This window comes from Bos grunniens, chromosome 15 (genome assembly GCF_055505025.1).
Source record: "Bos grunniens cultivar Pamir isolate PY7600 chromosome 15, Bosgru_T2T1.0, whole genome shotgun sequence".
NCBI classification, from domain to species: Eukaryota; Metazoa; Chordata; class Mammalia; order Artiodactyla; family Bovidae; genus Bos; species Bos grunniens.
The window spans coordinates 59379635-59396270 of NC_141179.1; the positions used below are offsets into that span (position 1 = coordinate 59379635).

The window sequence follows — 16636 nt, forward strand, 5'->3', positions numbered from 1 at the left end:
CATCAAGGCTGTATATTGTCACCCTGGTTATTTAACTTCTCTGCACAGCACAACACACGAAATGCCAGTTTGGATGACTCACAAATTGGAATCAAGATTGCCAGTAGAAATATCAGCAACCTTAGGTATGCAGATGATACTGCTTTGTTGGCAGAAAGTGAAGAGGAACTAAAGAGTCTTTTGATGAAGGTGAAAGAGGAGAGTGAAAAAGCTGGCTTAAAACTCAGCATTCAGAAAAATAAGATCATGGCATCTGGTCTCATCACTTCTTGGCAAATAGATGGGGAAAAAGTGTAAATGGTGACAGATTTTATTTTCTTGGGATCCAAAATCACTGCAGATGCTGACTGCACCCATGAAATAAAAGATACTTGCTCCTTGGAAGAAAAACTGTGACAGACCTAGACAGAGTTTCAAAAAGCAGTGACATCACTTTGCTGACAAAAGCTCTGTAGCCATGTACCAATGTGAAAGGACCATAAAGGAGGCTGTGCAGTTAAAGCTATGTAGTCCTGTATGGATATGAGAGTGGACCCGAAAGGAGGGTTAGCACCAAAGAACTGATGCTTTCGAATTGTGGTCTGGAGAAGAAGACCCAGTGGTGTGGTCAAGAAGACCACTCCTGAGAGTCCCTTGGGCAGCAAGGAGTTCAAACCCTCAATCCTAAAGAAAATCAACCCTGAATATTCATTGGAAAGACATGCTGAAGCTGAAGCTCCAATTCTTTGGCCATCTGGTTTGAACATTTAACTCATTGGAAAAGACCATGATGCTGGGAAAGATTGAAGGCAAGAGAAGGGGATATTACTGACTCAGTGGACATGAGTTTGAGCTAACTCAGGGAGATAGTGAAGGACAGGGAAGCCTGGTGTGCTGCAGTTCATGGGGTTGCAAAGAATCAGACATGAGAGCAACTGAGCAACAACAACATAATAGGCATATGTAAAGTAATATGATAATAGTAGTGATTATCATTGCCCTGCTCTTTGTAAATAAAATGTACTAAATAGTCAAAATATTTTTAAACAAACCAATAACAAAGAATTCCTTCCTTTAATAAACTCAGTGAGTCAATAAAGCTCCCTAATATAGCTCTTCATTTAGTACATTGATTCTTAATTCTGTTATCCCTAACGTCCTTTTTTTATTGTTAATGTTTTATATGCTTTTTTTTATCCTGAACATATAATCAAAGATACAACAAAAAAAATCAATGTAATGTATAAACTGTAATTTAAAGAAATAAAAGTGAAATGAAACATAATAAATATTAAGTATTATATGTCAATGATAGAAAACATCAATATAGTGAAAATTTGGAGTTAAGATAGAAATTATATATCATTCCATACAAGAAAGTTAAGTTGAAAGAGTTAATGTACAAATAGATACTAAAGTAAAAATGAGTAATGCTAGAATAACTTGTGGTAGACCACATTTCTTACTATTTGATTTAAGTAAAAGGGTAATAATTTTAGCAAAGTACGAAAACAGGAGAAGACAATTTATATACTGCCAAATTGGAGAAAATGAATTGGAATAATTGTGGATTATAATTTAAGATGGTACAGTAATGAAATATTGCTTACATTTTGAATTTCTACATCTAGAAAGAAAGCATAAGAAGCATGATAATTTTGAAGTGGTGGTGAGTTTTGTTTGGTGCCTATTGAATTTGTCCTGCTGGTAGGGCACTGTAATGGAGATACTCAGCAGGTGGTTCAAAATGAGAATTCAGTTCAGTTCAGTTCAGTCACTCGGTAGTGTCCGACTCTTTGCAACCCCATGAATCGCATGCAGCACACCAGGCCTCCCTGTCCATCACCAACTCCCGTAGTTCACTCAGACTCACGCCCATCGAGTCGGTGATGCCATCCAGCCATCTCATCCTCTGTCGTCCCCTCTTCCTCCTGCCCCCAATCCCTCCCAGCATCAGAGTCTTTTCCAATGAGTCAACTCTTAGCATGAGGTGGCCAAAATACTGGAGTTTCAGCTATAGCATCATTCCTTCCAAAGAAATCCCAGAGCTGATCTCCTTCAGAATGGACTGGTTGGATCTCCTTGCAGTCTAAGGGACTCTCAAGAGTCTTCTCTAACACCACAGTTCAAAAGCATCAGTTCTTCGGTGCTCAGCTTTCTTCACAATCCAACTCTCACATCCATAAGTGACTACTGGAAAAACCATAGCCTTGACTAGACGGACCTTTGTTGTCAAAATGAGAATTAGATTTCTAGAAAGATGTTACATCAACAAAATTTACTTTTGAAGATTATTCATAAAGTAGAAATAATGGAAACTTTAAGATTAGATAATATTACAAAGAGGATAATAGTAATAATAGAAATTAACATCACCATTGCTGTTAACATTTGTTCATATTTATTATTTGCTATGTACTGTATGTCTGTTAGACATAATTTTTTTCACATATTTCTCATACAGCCCCTATAAAATAGATATAGTACAATTCTTAGCAGCATCTTTTTACAGATGCAACAGCTAGCACACACAAGAGATTACCTTAGTTCACATAGCTAGTAAGTGGAAGAGTTTGAATAGAAACTCAAGGCAATCTGGTTTAAGAACTCGCTTCCAATAAAGGGAATTCTTGAGACGCTCATTCATTTTAAAAGAAAGAAATAGCTGTTAGTGAAGAGAGTAAGTTAGATTGCACATTGTTATGGAAGTCCAAGGGCAAAAGTGTGTTTGTTAGTGTCACAGACTTAAGAACATTTTAGAAAAGGCTGTGGGATTTGGTGATTAGTAAGTTCTTGGGAAATAATCATTCAGTAATGTCATAGAGAAAATTGCCCTAGTGTTTTTTTTTAATCAGAATTTGTTGAAATTTTTTATATTCTATTTATTTGTCTAATACCTATTCTGAACTTTAATATACTCTATCAGACTGAATGTGAACCTTAGCAATCATGGTGTATTCATTCTTTTAATAAATCCTGATGTCACTCTCTAAGGAAATCTATCGGAAACAAGCAATCTAATTTTAGATTCGTTTGGGGCAATAGAAACTGCTGAAGATACCAAAAGCTATGATTAAATTAGTTCTAGATGAGAAGGCAAATATTGCAGAAAAGTTTGGTGCGGAAAGTGAAAAAATTTTTAAGTATGATTTGTATTATTGTAGTTAAGAAAAGTAACTCATCATTCTTGGGTGTGATCATGAGGAAGAAATATTCATGTGGGTGTTTTGATGATTAATTGGTTGATGTGTGTAAAATGCTTGAAGAAAAAAAAGTGTGGCATAAATTCTAAATATTTTATTCCCAGAATTCTGTCAGGCTAATGGCTGCCTTCCCATGTGCTTGTCTTGCTGCACCTGTTGCTAAAACTTCTTTCCACAGAACTGCTGCTTTTGCTGTCATTTGACGTCTATTCCAGATTTCTCATCTCGTAACTCTCTCTACATGCTGTCATTTGGTTATCTAATTTTAATAGGATGCTTTTTTAATATAACTTTAATAAACCTATATATATGTGTGTGTTTGTGTGTATAACATATACATGTTACACAGTGAAATGCATTTTCTCACCTTTAGTGATTTAGGTAAAATAATTTTGTTCATGTAATATTTTCCCAGAATCATCTGCCCCAAAATGGCTTATCCCTGGGAACCTAATATCTTTAAATTTTAGTTAGTTGTTTTACTAGCTGTTTTTTAAAATTCTTCAGTGTTCATTTCTTTCTGTTGTCTGGATTCTTTTTCCTTGTCCATTAAAATAAGAACTTCAATTTGAAAACTTACCACAAATAATATATATCCCCTCCTTTATTAGAATATTTATTATTTGTTAAAATGGGGCTTCCTTGGTGGCTTAGAGGGTAAAGAATCTGTCTGTAGTGTAGGAGACCTGGATTCCATCCCTGGGTTGGCAAGATCCTCAAGAGAATGGAATGGCTACCCACTCCAGTATTCTTGCCTGGAGAATTCCCTGGACAGAGGAACCTAGAGGGCTACAGTCTATGGGGTCACAAAGAGTCGAACATGACTGAATGACTAACACTTTCATAATTTTAATAACATTTTCCAAATTATAATTCATATCTCTTTAGAAGAGGCTCTTTTTTATTTCTTAAGAATAAAGCCAAATTTTATTCTAATGGGCTTAAGTTTATTTTAAAAAATTAAATATGAAGAGATATTTGTAAAGTCTGAATAAAACCCATGCATCAAGATACCATACGTATAGCTCTTTAAACATAAACATTAATTACTCCTGGGGATTAATCATTGCCAAGATGAAATCACTGTATTTCATTGGTACTCTATTTTGACATTGGATTTATCACACAAATGCACACACACAATTACTCACTATTGTGTCTGTCTTTACTGATCTAAAACCAAGACCGGTATTTAAAAAGTGCTTATCTGTGAACAAAACAAGTACTTCAACTAAAAGGCACATTAGAGGATGATATTATCATAATGTGATCATTCTCTTCAGATCATAAAACAAGAAATGGTTCACTATAGTTTATGATTATCTTTATAGCCACCATTTTAATTCCATTATTGGTACTGTAGAATGTACTTATCTGTAAAGAATATGTTTCTACTTGGAAGAGAGTAAAACAGTCCTTGTGTCATAGTTTATAGTTGTCTCCCCCAATTTAGACATGTATGATTCTCTTTTGTTTTGAAAAACTTGATTATACTGTAATCATATCAGTGCTTTCTGAGTTTAGTGATATATATAACTAGTTTGCATTTACTTTCTGTCCCATTTTGCACACACTGCTCTTTATGCTGATGACACAATTCTCTGTCATTAGTGATCTTAGATAATATTGTAAGATAGGTTTGTGTTCTTAATGATAATGTGAATTTATAGTTTAAATTGGTTCTTCTGGAAAACAATATTAAGTGCATAGGAAATACCCACTCCCGTATTCTTGCTTGGAGAGTTCCATGCACAAAGGAGCCTTGGTGGGCTACAGTCCATGGGGTCGCAAAACGTCATACACGACTGAGCGACTAAATCTTTCACACTTTGATTGTCTTTCAAGCTTTCTTCTTGATTAGCATTCCCATTTCTGATATTATGAGCTATCTGAGCGTGTGTGCTCAGTTGTGTCTGACTCCTTTCAGCCCTGTGGACGATAGACCACCAGGCTCCTCTGTCCATGGAATTTTCCAGGCAAGAATATTGGAGTGGGTTGCTATTTCCTACTCCAGGAGATCTTCCCGACTCAGGCGTCAAACCCACATCTTCATCTCCTGCATTGGCAGGCAAATTCTTTATCACTGAGCCACCTGGGAAGCACATTATGTGCTATACTGTATCATTTAAATCTTCAGTTCTACAGAACTTAAGGTTCTAGTCTGGGATTCAGCTCTTCTTTTATATATTGTTGTTCAGTCTCTCAGTCGTGTCTGACTCTTTGCAACCCCCTGGACTGCAGCATCCCAGACTTCCTTGTTCTTCACCATCTCCTAGGGTTTGCTCAAATTCATGTCCATTGAGTTGGTGATGTCATCCAACCATCTCATCCTCTATCATCCCCTTCTCCTCCTGCCTTCAATCTTTCCCAACATCAGGTCTTTTCCTGCTCATCAGGTGGCCAAAGTTTAGAACTTCAGCTTCAGCATCAGTCCTTCCAATGAATATTCAGGGTTGATTTCTTTAGGATTGACTGAATTGATCTTCTTTCAGTCCAAGGGACTCTCAAGAGTCTTCTCCAACACCACAGTTCAAAAGCATCAATTCATCGGTGCTCAGCCTTCTTTTTGGTCTGACTCTCACATCCATATATGACTAGTGGGAAAACCATACATTTTTGTTTAAGTGGCTGTGAATTCCTAGACCAGAACTTCACAATTTAACAGTAACTGCTTTAAACTGAAAACATATTTCTGTGTTTTGATACCCAGCATTTCCAACCTAATGTTTTGATTGTGTTTGTTGTTTCTTTTTCCCCTGAGTTAACAAGTTATGCTGTTGAATGACTTAGTTATTAGATAAAGGAGCTTCCAGGAACTTTTGTGAGATTTTTGTATTATAGTCAAAAAGACGTATATTGCTAAACTTCAAGACACAAGTAGGAATGGGTTTTGGTTGAGTCTGAGTTAGGACTCTTTAATGCGAGCAACAGAAACTGACTTTGGCCATCACAGTGGAAAAGGAATTTATTGAAGTTAAGTGGGTAGTTCTTATAGTCAGCAGGTGCTCTAAAGAAGCAGATTTATAAAATGGGCAAAAATCAAGGGAAACTGGGCACTGGCACACATTACCAGGACTGTGTCACTGAACCATCCAAGTTGGGAATCATTCCCTGGACCTTCCCCATTGGGTTCTTAGTCCTGTTGCTGCTTTTGAGTTCTCAGTACTTTTGCCACCGCTGGAATCTAATCTCCATATGGATAGCTTTTTTAAATGTCTCTGCATCTTAGCGTTACTCCTTCAGCTTTCAGAATTCCAGGTGAAACATCTGATTGCCTGAATTCAGGTCACTTACTGTCAGGGAATGAGAGCAGAAGGGATCTTCTGGTACCCTCAGCTTACATATGAGGAGACAGAATCTATTTCTTTCCAAGGAAGACCACACAGGGAGATTGACCTCCATAGGATATTGTTTGATGCTGGTCATAAAAAAATAAATAAATATTTAATCACAAGTTAAAACCTTGTAATCTTGATGTTATTTCAATATCTTATCGCTGTGTTCTGCTACTTAGATATTCTTTTATCCAATATTAATTTTTTAAATGATTTTATTTCCTCATTTTAGTGCTGAAAGCATAGAAGAAATCTGGTTAGCATCTATCTATGGAAACTCTTTATATCCTATAAGATTGTAATGTGACAATCATAAAGAAAACCATTTAAAACCTTTAATTCAGTTTTTGCCTATATTTGAGGAAAGATTCCTATTCTCACATTAATTTTTTCTCTTACCTTTTTTTCCTACTTCCTTTCCTCCTTTTCCCCTCTCATTCTGTTTCTAGTTTTTCTTTTCTTTTGTCACATATTTATAGAGCACTTCTATGTTCAGGCATGCATGTCTTTTTTTTTTTTTTAAAAAGACAATGACACCTTCAGCCTGACCCATGTAGAAATGAAGATGTGAATGCTAACTGAATGCACATGATTACTGTTACTAGTGACAAATGAAAAAAATGCTATAAAATAAGAAATTTTGGTTACGTGGCTCATATTGGTAGGATAACTAAGAAGCATAATCTTGCTCACTTTTTTTTTTTAAGAATCAGTAATCCAGGTAATACTTCTTTTAAAGAGAAATTCTGAAATATAAAAAACCACAAACTGTAGTACAAGTAACACTCATATTCCCACTGTAGTACAAATAACACTCATTCCCATTTTCCTGAGTTTAAATTGTGTCTTAATTTTCTTTAGTTAATTTTTTAAAGAAATAAAACAATAGGTACAACTTAGTTCCCTTTAACAAACACTCTCAGTTCCATCCTCAACCTCTTTCCTCCATGGACGACTGTAATCTGGACTTCAGCTTACAGGCAGCAAGGCAATCAATCACTAGTATTTTTTAAACAGGGAGTAACATGCTTAGGTTTGTTTTCTTAATTAGATATTTTAAAAGCCAAAGTAGAGTTTAGACCAAACTGGGAAGAGGCTGGTATAATTAATGAAAATACTCAATGTAGTAATTTAGGTGAATGGTTCTAAGAATTTAATGCAGTCTTTGTTACATATTTTTTTGCGAGTAAATTTTGGGGATGAATTCAAAGGACTGGATAAGTGGATGTTAGTGTTAAAGGAGAGTCAGATGTGGCTGTCACTTTATGTGTTTTGAAAATTTCATGGGAGAAAGGTTTTCCAGATGCTTCTCTTGCTGTTCAAATCTTTGAAAGCTTCAGATTTGAAACTGATATTTATAAGGTAAGGGTTCTTCCTATTTATGTTCTTCTATAATAAAAATGTAAAAATTAATTCAGAAATTCCAGGCAAATGTGATATAGAAGAATACTATACAGCCATTAACACATTGATTTAGGTTTGTAGATCTGAAAGGTAATATACTAAAATTACTGGCTGTAGACTCACAGGAGGTGATTCCTGTTATTCAATACATTAAAAAATATTTAGTCATTTTCTTTAATAATGAGCAAATTTTTTTTTTTTACAATTAAAACTTGTTCTAAATAGGTTTGTGAAATCTTGGTAATTAATAATCTATGTTAATGATTCAAAGTTAATACAAGGTTTTTTTGGAAAAAGCATGATTTCCAAAATCAGTACAAACTCCTACCAGATGAGAATAATTCTACTTGTTCTCTTGCTGCTGCAGCAGAGTAGTGATTGTTTCAAATAAAGTGATTTCTGAGCATATTTCCTCAAGCCTCAACAGAAACAAAGTTCATCCTTGTTTATCTACTAATAATTTTCTCCCACTCTGGTAAACTGGGCTGTCTGTATGTGATTGAGTGAGGCTGATCTGATTGTGAGGGTAGGGCATGGGGCTTCTCTAGAGAGTGACCAATTTAAGATCTGTTTATTTTAACGGGAGAATCCAGGTATCAGTAGCGTTGGGTCTTTTCTCTTGGGCTGGTCAGTTTTTCTCAAGAAGAATCTTACAGTGTCTCAGCTACTCAGAACTGAGTAGAGGAGAGTCCCTGAGGTCTCTGGGCACAGGATGAAGACTTGTACTCAGTTCGATTTCAGTGTGCACCTTTCTCTGCCCTCTGCTGTGCCTCATGACCTGGAACCCAGGTCTATCTGGACTGTTTCACCAGAGAATAAATTTCCTGTCTCTTGGAAAGGGTGATGAGAGGAAAGGAAAGGGCTCTGAGTGCTCCTTTACAGATTCCAACTGCTCCGACTTTGTCCTCGTTCTGCACCTTCTAAAGAATTCCTGGCTGGTATCGATTTCAGCTTCGTAGGCTTTGACAGATCAGTTTTCACTTATTTGCACTGTCATGTGAACAGTTCTTGCCATCTCTTATCTTTGTTTTGGGGAGTTTACAGCTTTTTTACTTATTAATAAAACTTCTTAAATGGAATTTTGGGAGTGTGCATTAATTTTAAAATGAAAGAGAGATAAGTAAAGAATGACAGTTGAAGTATGTGAAGAACACTGAACATGCTCAGTTGACCTGAATGGAGCCCTGGCTCTGTGTGACTTATAATATGACACTAGGTAGGTGGCTTGACTTCTTTCAGCCTTTATTTCCTCATTTCAGAGGAAATAAAGAGGCAGTATTACCTATAAATAGAGGCAGTATTACCTATCACCTTGCAGTGTTGTGAGGTTCCCAAGAGAGGATATATGTGAAAGTTTTGCCAGATGTTCTTAGATTCATTTTTTATATAGCTGAAAAATGAGATTAAAAGGTTTATCCTGACTGTAAGTAATTCTGAGATTATTTTAATCTCAATTTTTAGTAATGAGAATAAACAATTTCCTAAAACATTTTAGGTGACGTTTCACTTTAACACATTATCATTAGTGATGCTAAATATAATGATGTAGTAGTGTCCCTAACTCAAAACCTTACTCTTAAAGGTTTCTTTCTTTAGTATATTTATGATTATTGGCATACTGTAGGAAACTTGCAAATCTTTGCTCTTTTAAAATTTGCTTTCATCATAACCACAGAAATTAATATGTCTGATTCGGGAAGATGTGGTTTTATCTTTTGTCACAAAACAAAGATGAAGAAACAGCAATGATGAAACTTAAAAATTCTAGGGCTGTGTTTTGTCTTCCTGCCCTGCCTTGTCTTGCCTTTTTTTTATCATTATCTTTTCTAAGCATGTGAATAAGTACTGATATTGCTACTAAGAAATAAACACTTTTGCCAGACTATCAGAAAAGATAGTTAGATTTGCAACATACTACGGCATAAAATGAACCGCTTTCTTCCTTATTGCATATTTGGGATTCTGGGTAGCATACAGAAAGTCTAAATTCCTCAGATCATAAATATAGATTAAAGCAATTACATTTCTAAGTATATTTATGTTTGTATCCAATTTTGATAACCTGCTTTTAATTAAAGGTATTCAGCACAATTTTAGCCCATCTAAATAAACTGGAGCCGATCTACTTCAAGAGAGCAGAAATAGGTTAGTCCCTTTTTTTAATATTGTTCTTGTAGCTTAAATTATACTGGGGATGATTAGTTTACTGAACACAGTACTTCCAAAAGTATAAGAATAGCTATATCTCAGGACCCAGCTTGATGAAAATTTATGTTATTACCTTTTTACTTTTATATTGCATTAGAGAATATACATTTTCTTTACTCCATCACTATTTCTACTCACCTATTATTACTCCTAGTAGCTTCCATTTATTATACCATGTTTTAGAATTCTACCCACAGCCTTACATTATGTTTTACATTTTATCTTCATAGTAGCTCTGCTACTGCTAAGTCGCTTCAGTCGTGTCCAATTCTGTGCAACCCCAGAGACGGCAGCCCACCAGGCTCCCCCGTCCCTGGGATTCTCCAGGCAAGAACACTGGAGTGGGTTGCTGTTTCCTTCTCCAATGCATGAAAGTGAAAAGTGAAAGTGAAGTCGCTCAGTCATGTCCGACTCCTAGTGACCGCATGGACTGCAGCCTACCAGGCTCCTCCATCCATGGGATTTTCCAGGCAAGAGTACTGGAGTGGGGTGCCATTGCCTTCTCCATCATAGTAGCTCTGTAGTTATTAAATGCCCATTTTAGAGATGAAGCGACTGATGACAAGAGAGGTTGAATTAGTTTTTCCGTCATCTCAGACACTGTATTTGATATTACCAGCCTCCCGAGGGAGTTGAGAACAGTTTTTGATTTCCTGTTGTCTTCTAATATCAGACTGGTATATACTTCTTCAAGAAGAATAGACAGAAAATAGCAGTCTGGACAGTCAGAAAATTGTTCAGTTGAAGGAAAGAAGAGCAAGAGCAAATGGCTCTTGAAGAGCAAGAGATTATGAAGAAAATCTCTCTTTTGTTGACTGCTTTTTTTTTTTACCTACCCCCTTTCAAACTTTGGTATTTACTTTAGTTTGCATCTTTAATATGAGACTGTGTAGAAGAAATTAATGAGTGATTGAGGCAGCTGATTTGAATGTAAATAATCTTAAAAGTTCCAAAGAATAGTAATGAGAGATAAGAAAGCCTTCCTCAGCGATGAATGGAAAGAAATAGAGGAAAACAACAGAATTGGAAAGACTAGAGATCTCTTCAAGAAAATTAGAGATACCAAGGGAACATTTCATGCAAAGATGGGCTTGATAAAGGACAGAAATAATATGGACCCAACAGAAGCAGAAGATACTAAGAAGAGGTGTCAAGAATACACAGAAGAACTGTACAAAAAAAGATCTTCATAACCATGATAATCACGATGGTGTGATCACTCACCTAAAGCCAGACATCCTGGAATGCAAAGTCAAGTGAGCCTTAGAAAGCATCACTACGAACAAAGCTAGTGGAGGTGATGGAATTCAGTTGAGCTATTTCAAATCCTGAAAGATGATGCTGTGAAAGTGCTGCACTCAATATGCCAACAAATTTGGAAAACTCAGCAGTAGCCACAGGACTGGAAAAGTTCAATTTTCATTCCAATCCCAAAGAAAGGCAATGCCAAAGAATGCTCAAACTACCGCACAATTGTACTCATCTCACATGCTAGTAAAGTAGTGCTCAAGATTCTCCTAGCCAGGCTTCAGCAATATGTGAACCGTGAACTTCCTGATGTTCAAGCTGATTTTAGAAAAGGCAGAGGAACCAGAGATCAAATTGCCAACATCCGTTGGATCATCGAAAAAGCAAAGAGTTCCAGAAAAACATCTATTTCTGCTTTATTGACTATGCCAAAGCCTTTGACTGTGTGGATCACAATCAACTGTGGAAAATTCTGAAAGAGATGAGAATACCAGACCACCTGACCTGCCTCTTGAGAAACCTGTATGCAGGTCAGGAAGCAACAGTTAGAACTGGACATGGAACAACAGACTGGTTCCAAATAAGAAAAGGAGTATGTCAAGGCTGTATATTGTCACCCTGTTTATGTAACTTCTATGCAGAGTACATCATGAGAAACACTGGGCTGCAAGAAGCACAAGCTGGAATCAAGATTGCCGGGAGAAATATCAATAACCTCAGATATGCAGATGACACCACCCTTTTGGCCGAAAGTGAAAAGGAACTCAAAAGCCTCTTGATGAAAGTGAAAGTGGAGAGTGAAAAAGTTGGCTTAAAGCTCAACATTCAGAAAACGAAGATCATGGCATCTGGTCCCATCACTTCTTGGGAAATAGATGGGGAAACAGTGGAGACAGTGTCAGACTTAATCTTTTTGGGCTCCAAAATCACTGCAGATGGTAATTGCAGCTATGAAGTTAAAAGACGCTTACTCCTTGGAAGGAAAGTTATGACCAACCTAGACAGCATATTAAAAAGCAGAGACATTACTTTGCCAACAAAGGTTCATCTAGTCAAGGCTATGGTTTTTCCAGTGGTCATGTATGGATGTGAGAGTTGGACTGTGAAGACAGCTGAATGCTGAAGAATTGATGCTTTTGAACTGTGGTGTTGGAGAAGACTCTTGAGAGTCCCTTGGACTGGAAGGAGATCCAAGCGGTCTATCCTAAACGAGATCTGTCCTGGGTGTTCTTTGGAAAGACTGATGCTGAAGCTGAAACTCCAGTACTTTGACCACCTGATGTGAAAAGCTAACTCATTGGAAAAGACTCTAATGCTGGGAGAGATTGAGGGCAGGAGGAGAAGGGGACGACAGAGGATGAGATGGCTGGATCACTGACTCGATGGACATGAGTTTGGGTGAACTCCGGGAGTTGGTGATGGACAGGGAATCCTGGTCTGCTGCAATTCATGGGGTCGCAAAGAGTTAGACACGACTGAGCGACTGAACTGAACTGAATCTTTAAAGATTTCTGAACTAGGCTTTATACAGAGATTTGAAAATTTGTGAATATACTACAGGGAGATTCCATGTAACCTGCATCCAGTTTCCCATATTGTTTAACATTGCACATTAATATTGCACGTTATTTATAGTTAATAATCCAATATTGATAACAGTATCACTAGCTGGAGTCCATTTTTATTAAGATATTCTTAGCTTAATTACTGGCTCAGATGGTAAAGCTTCTGCCTACAATGCGTGAGACCCAGGTTCAATCCCTGGGTTGGGAAGATCTCCCAGCCAAGGAAATGAGAACCCACTCTAGTACTCTTGCCTGGAATATCCCGTGGACGGAGGAACCTGGTAGGCTACAGTCCATGGGGTTGCAACGGGTCGGACATGACTGAGTACTTCACTTAATGTCCTTTTCCTGCTCCAGGGTCTCATCCAGGATTCCACACTACATTTAGTTGTTCTCTCTCTTTAGATTCCTCTTGACTGACAGTTTCTCATATTCTCCTTGTTTTTGAAGATATTGATAGTTTTTAGCTTACTAATCAGGTATTTTGTAGACTGCCTCTTGGAATTTAGTGCTTTGCTCATGGTTAGACTGAACTTAAGGGTTTTGGGGAGGAAGGTCACAGATGTAAAGTGTTGTTTTTATTACTTTATGTCAAGAGTAGTTCTAATAACATGATTTAACACTGTCGATTTAAGCTTCATCACCTGAGTTAGGATTTTCAGCTTTCACCATTCTTAGATTCTCTTTTTCCTTTCTCCATGCTGTATTTTCCAGAAGGAAGTCACCACATGCAGCTCACAGTTGGGGTGAGTGGGGATGGGGGAGAGTTATTTATGCTCCCTTCCTTTTGAGTGGAGTATCTGCATAAATTATTTGCATTTCTTCTGCATAGAATGTTTTTCTCCTTTTCTCTATTTTTTGCTTTGTTCAGTCCTTTATTTATATCAGTATGGACTACTGGATATTTATTTTATATTAGGATATAATCCAGTACTTCATTTTACTTCAAATTATTTTAGTTTGGCTCTTGGGAGCTCTTTCAGTTGGTTTCTGTGTCCTTTTGATAAACCTGCATTAGTTAAGGTTTTTCTTTTTTTTTTTTAATTTAGCAATTTCTTTCTAGTACTAGAAATTCTACGTGTTCACTTTGTATGCATTCTGCCTAAGTCCTAGAATCATCCATTGCTCCATTTTTTTGGAGAGTGGTATTAGAAACCAAGATCTGCGTGCTAGGTATGTTCATTTCTACTTGGATGTCTTCACCCACTCAGCTGACAGAACAAGGAGAGGAAATAAGTGTGTGTATACTAATCTGTTTCTATATACATATCTGAATATTTATCTATGTAACTGTGTTTATCTGTATTAAGCTGCTGCTGCTAAGTCACTTCAGTCGTGTCCGACTCTGTGCGACCCCATAGACGGCAGCCCACCAGGCTCCCCTGTCCCTGGGATTCTCCAGGCAAGAACACTGGAGTGGGTTGCCATTTACATATCTTTATACTGATGTCTCTGCTGTATATTTTATTTCTGTCCTTACATTATAAAAGTACTTTGGGATTTCTTCCTAGATTCTAGCACCTTTTCTCTTCCTATTTTATACTTTGTCTTCTCATTTTCCAGCTAATAGACTTTTAAAAGTTTACTGTTTTTGATTTAAATATTTGAATTATCCATTAATAATAATAAAAAGAATCATTAATATCTTTGCATCTTCTCTGCCTGTCTAGAGACTCTTAGTATATATGCAAGCAATGACAAATCTTTGTCTTTATATATATATCAGTAAGATTTGCTCTTCGGTTATATGAGTTCCTAGGATATTTCCCCCACTTGACTTTGCTTGAAGAGGATTATTTTTGTTTTATTGTTTCTGGATTTTGAGTCATTGTAAACAAGAACTAGATTTCTTGCGGGCACCTATTAAAATTATTCCAAACAACTCTAACTTTCTCAAGCCTGTACCTTCTTATGTTTCAGTGAATGGTATGGCTAACCTATTGTCCAAGTAAAAAACTTGGGTATTCCTGTCTTTTTTACTGTCTGCATCTGATAATAACTAAGCATGGGAAATAATCATTTTAAAAAACTAATAAAAATATTTGTCGTACTTTGACATTTCCAAAGAAATATATATTAATTTTAGGAGGAAAAAATACAGATGAGTTTAAAGGAGTCCAAAAATATCTCCTGTGATTTGGGATAACCACTGTCAATCCTCTTGGCATATATCTTTCAAAACTCTTTTAGTGTGTATATGACTTTTCTTCTTTTACAGAATTGCAATCATACTATTCATACTTTTTTGTACATAGTAAAATAATATAAAAATCTTTTTCTGTAATGTCTTCATTAAAAGTGTGACTTGGAAACCAGTGTGTCTGGGTTAGATCCTAGCCCTACAACTTACTAATTGTGTCCTTAGGCGAGTTACTCTGCTCCTCTCTGCAGCAATTTCTTCATCTATAAGGTTATAGGAATATAAGAGCTTCCCATGTGGCACCAATATAAAAGAATCCATCTGCCAATGCAGGAGATACAAGAGACACAGGTTAGATCCTTGGGTTGGGAAGTTCCCCTGGAATAGGAAATGGTGACCCACTCTAGTATTCTTGCCTGGAAAATTCCATGAACAGAGGAGCCTGGTGGGCTAAAGTCAGTGGAGTTGCAGAGTCAGACACGACTGAGCATGCACACACTCAATGGGAGTTAAATTAGTTAATTAATGATGGCAAAAGTGTGGAACACTGCCTGTTCTAAATAAGTATTTGCTATTATGATTATTACCCACAGTTATTCTACACTATTAATTTTTTGACCCCTGTATAGTATTACCTCATGTGATATCTAAAGAGGTGGTATGGTTTGTGGGATTTGTAGCCAGATGGACATGTCTAGTGCTTCTAGTTATTACCTGTGTAACCCTGAGTCATTGACCTTACCTATGTAAGGTTGTGGGGTTATGATAGTACTGGATAAGTTTTTGTAAAAAAAACTATATATATAAAAGCTGATTTACATTATAGTTATTTCTTAAACTGATGCATTATTAATTTATTTTAAAAGTCTTAGAAATGAGAAATTTTGGTAATGTCTGAAAAAGCATGTGTAAAAGTTTGAAAATATTTTATATACACTTTTGATGAAATGGTAAAATGAAATGTATCTTTTCTGCAAAGAAAGGATTAATACTTAATATTTTATTTTACAAATTTCTACCAGTAAGAATTTGCTATGAAAATATATAGTAGAGTTAATTTTTTTTAAGTACTTGGCTTCAAATCAAGAAAAATGCTGATTTCTACAAAGATGATTGAAACAAATGTCTTCAAATTTGAAACATTTTCTGGCAAAGCAGATGTTTTATTTGAGGCAAGTGTTTCGGGTTGTGTGAAGACTCCAACTAAAATGTTTTCTATGCATGTAAAAAGCTGTATTTAATACGAAATATGGCAGTGTAGGCACAATATTTGGGTTGTATGCATTAGGTAAGAAAAAGTGAAAATCAGAACACTGAACTCTGGAAACTACAAAATTATATTACTCATTTACTTTATGAGATGAATTAGGAAAGCATTTGAACTTAGATGCTTTCTTTGTTTAATTTTCTTGGCATCCATTTCCTCATCTGGTGTGATAAAAGTAATGGAGTTTAATGGAATTTAGATCTCCTTGAGTTTCCTTAGGTTGTGAGAAGGAACATATACTGTGAAAGTCTGAAGAGAGGTTATAGCTTCAATTGCTTTGGGTGGAT

At 36.3% G+C, this 16636-nt stretch overlaps 1 protein-coding gene across 26 annotated transcripts in view; it reads left to right on the forward strand.

Moving 5' to 3' along the window:
- The window catches only part of METTL15 (methyltransferase 15, mitochondrial 12S rRNA N4-cytidine), a 230732-nt gene that overhangs the window by 53065 nt on the left and 161031 nt on the right, over positions 1-16636 (forward strand). For 6 of the 26 annotated variants that reach the window (XM_086338569.1, XM_086338570.1, XM_086338568.1 and 3 more), the window contains 2 exons: positions 10000-10066; positions 13657-13688. The exons of the other annotated variants lie outside the window; for them this stretch is intronic. In XM_086338569.1, coding sequence (XP_086194695.1) covers positions 10000-10066; positions 13657-13688 — 99 coding nt within the window. The remainder of the gene's footprint in view (positions 1-9999; positions 10067-13656; positions 13689-16636) is intronic. 26 annotated transcript variants of the gene reach the window in all.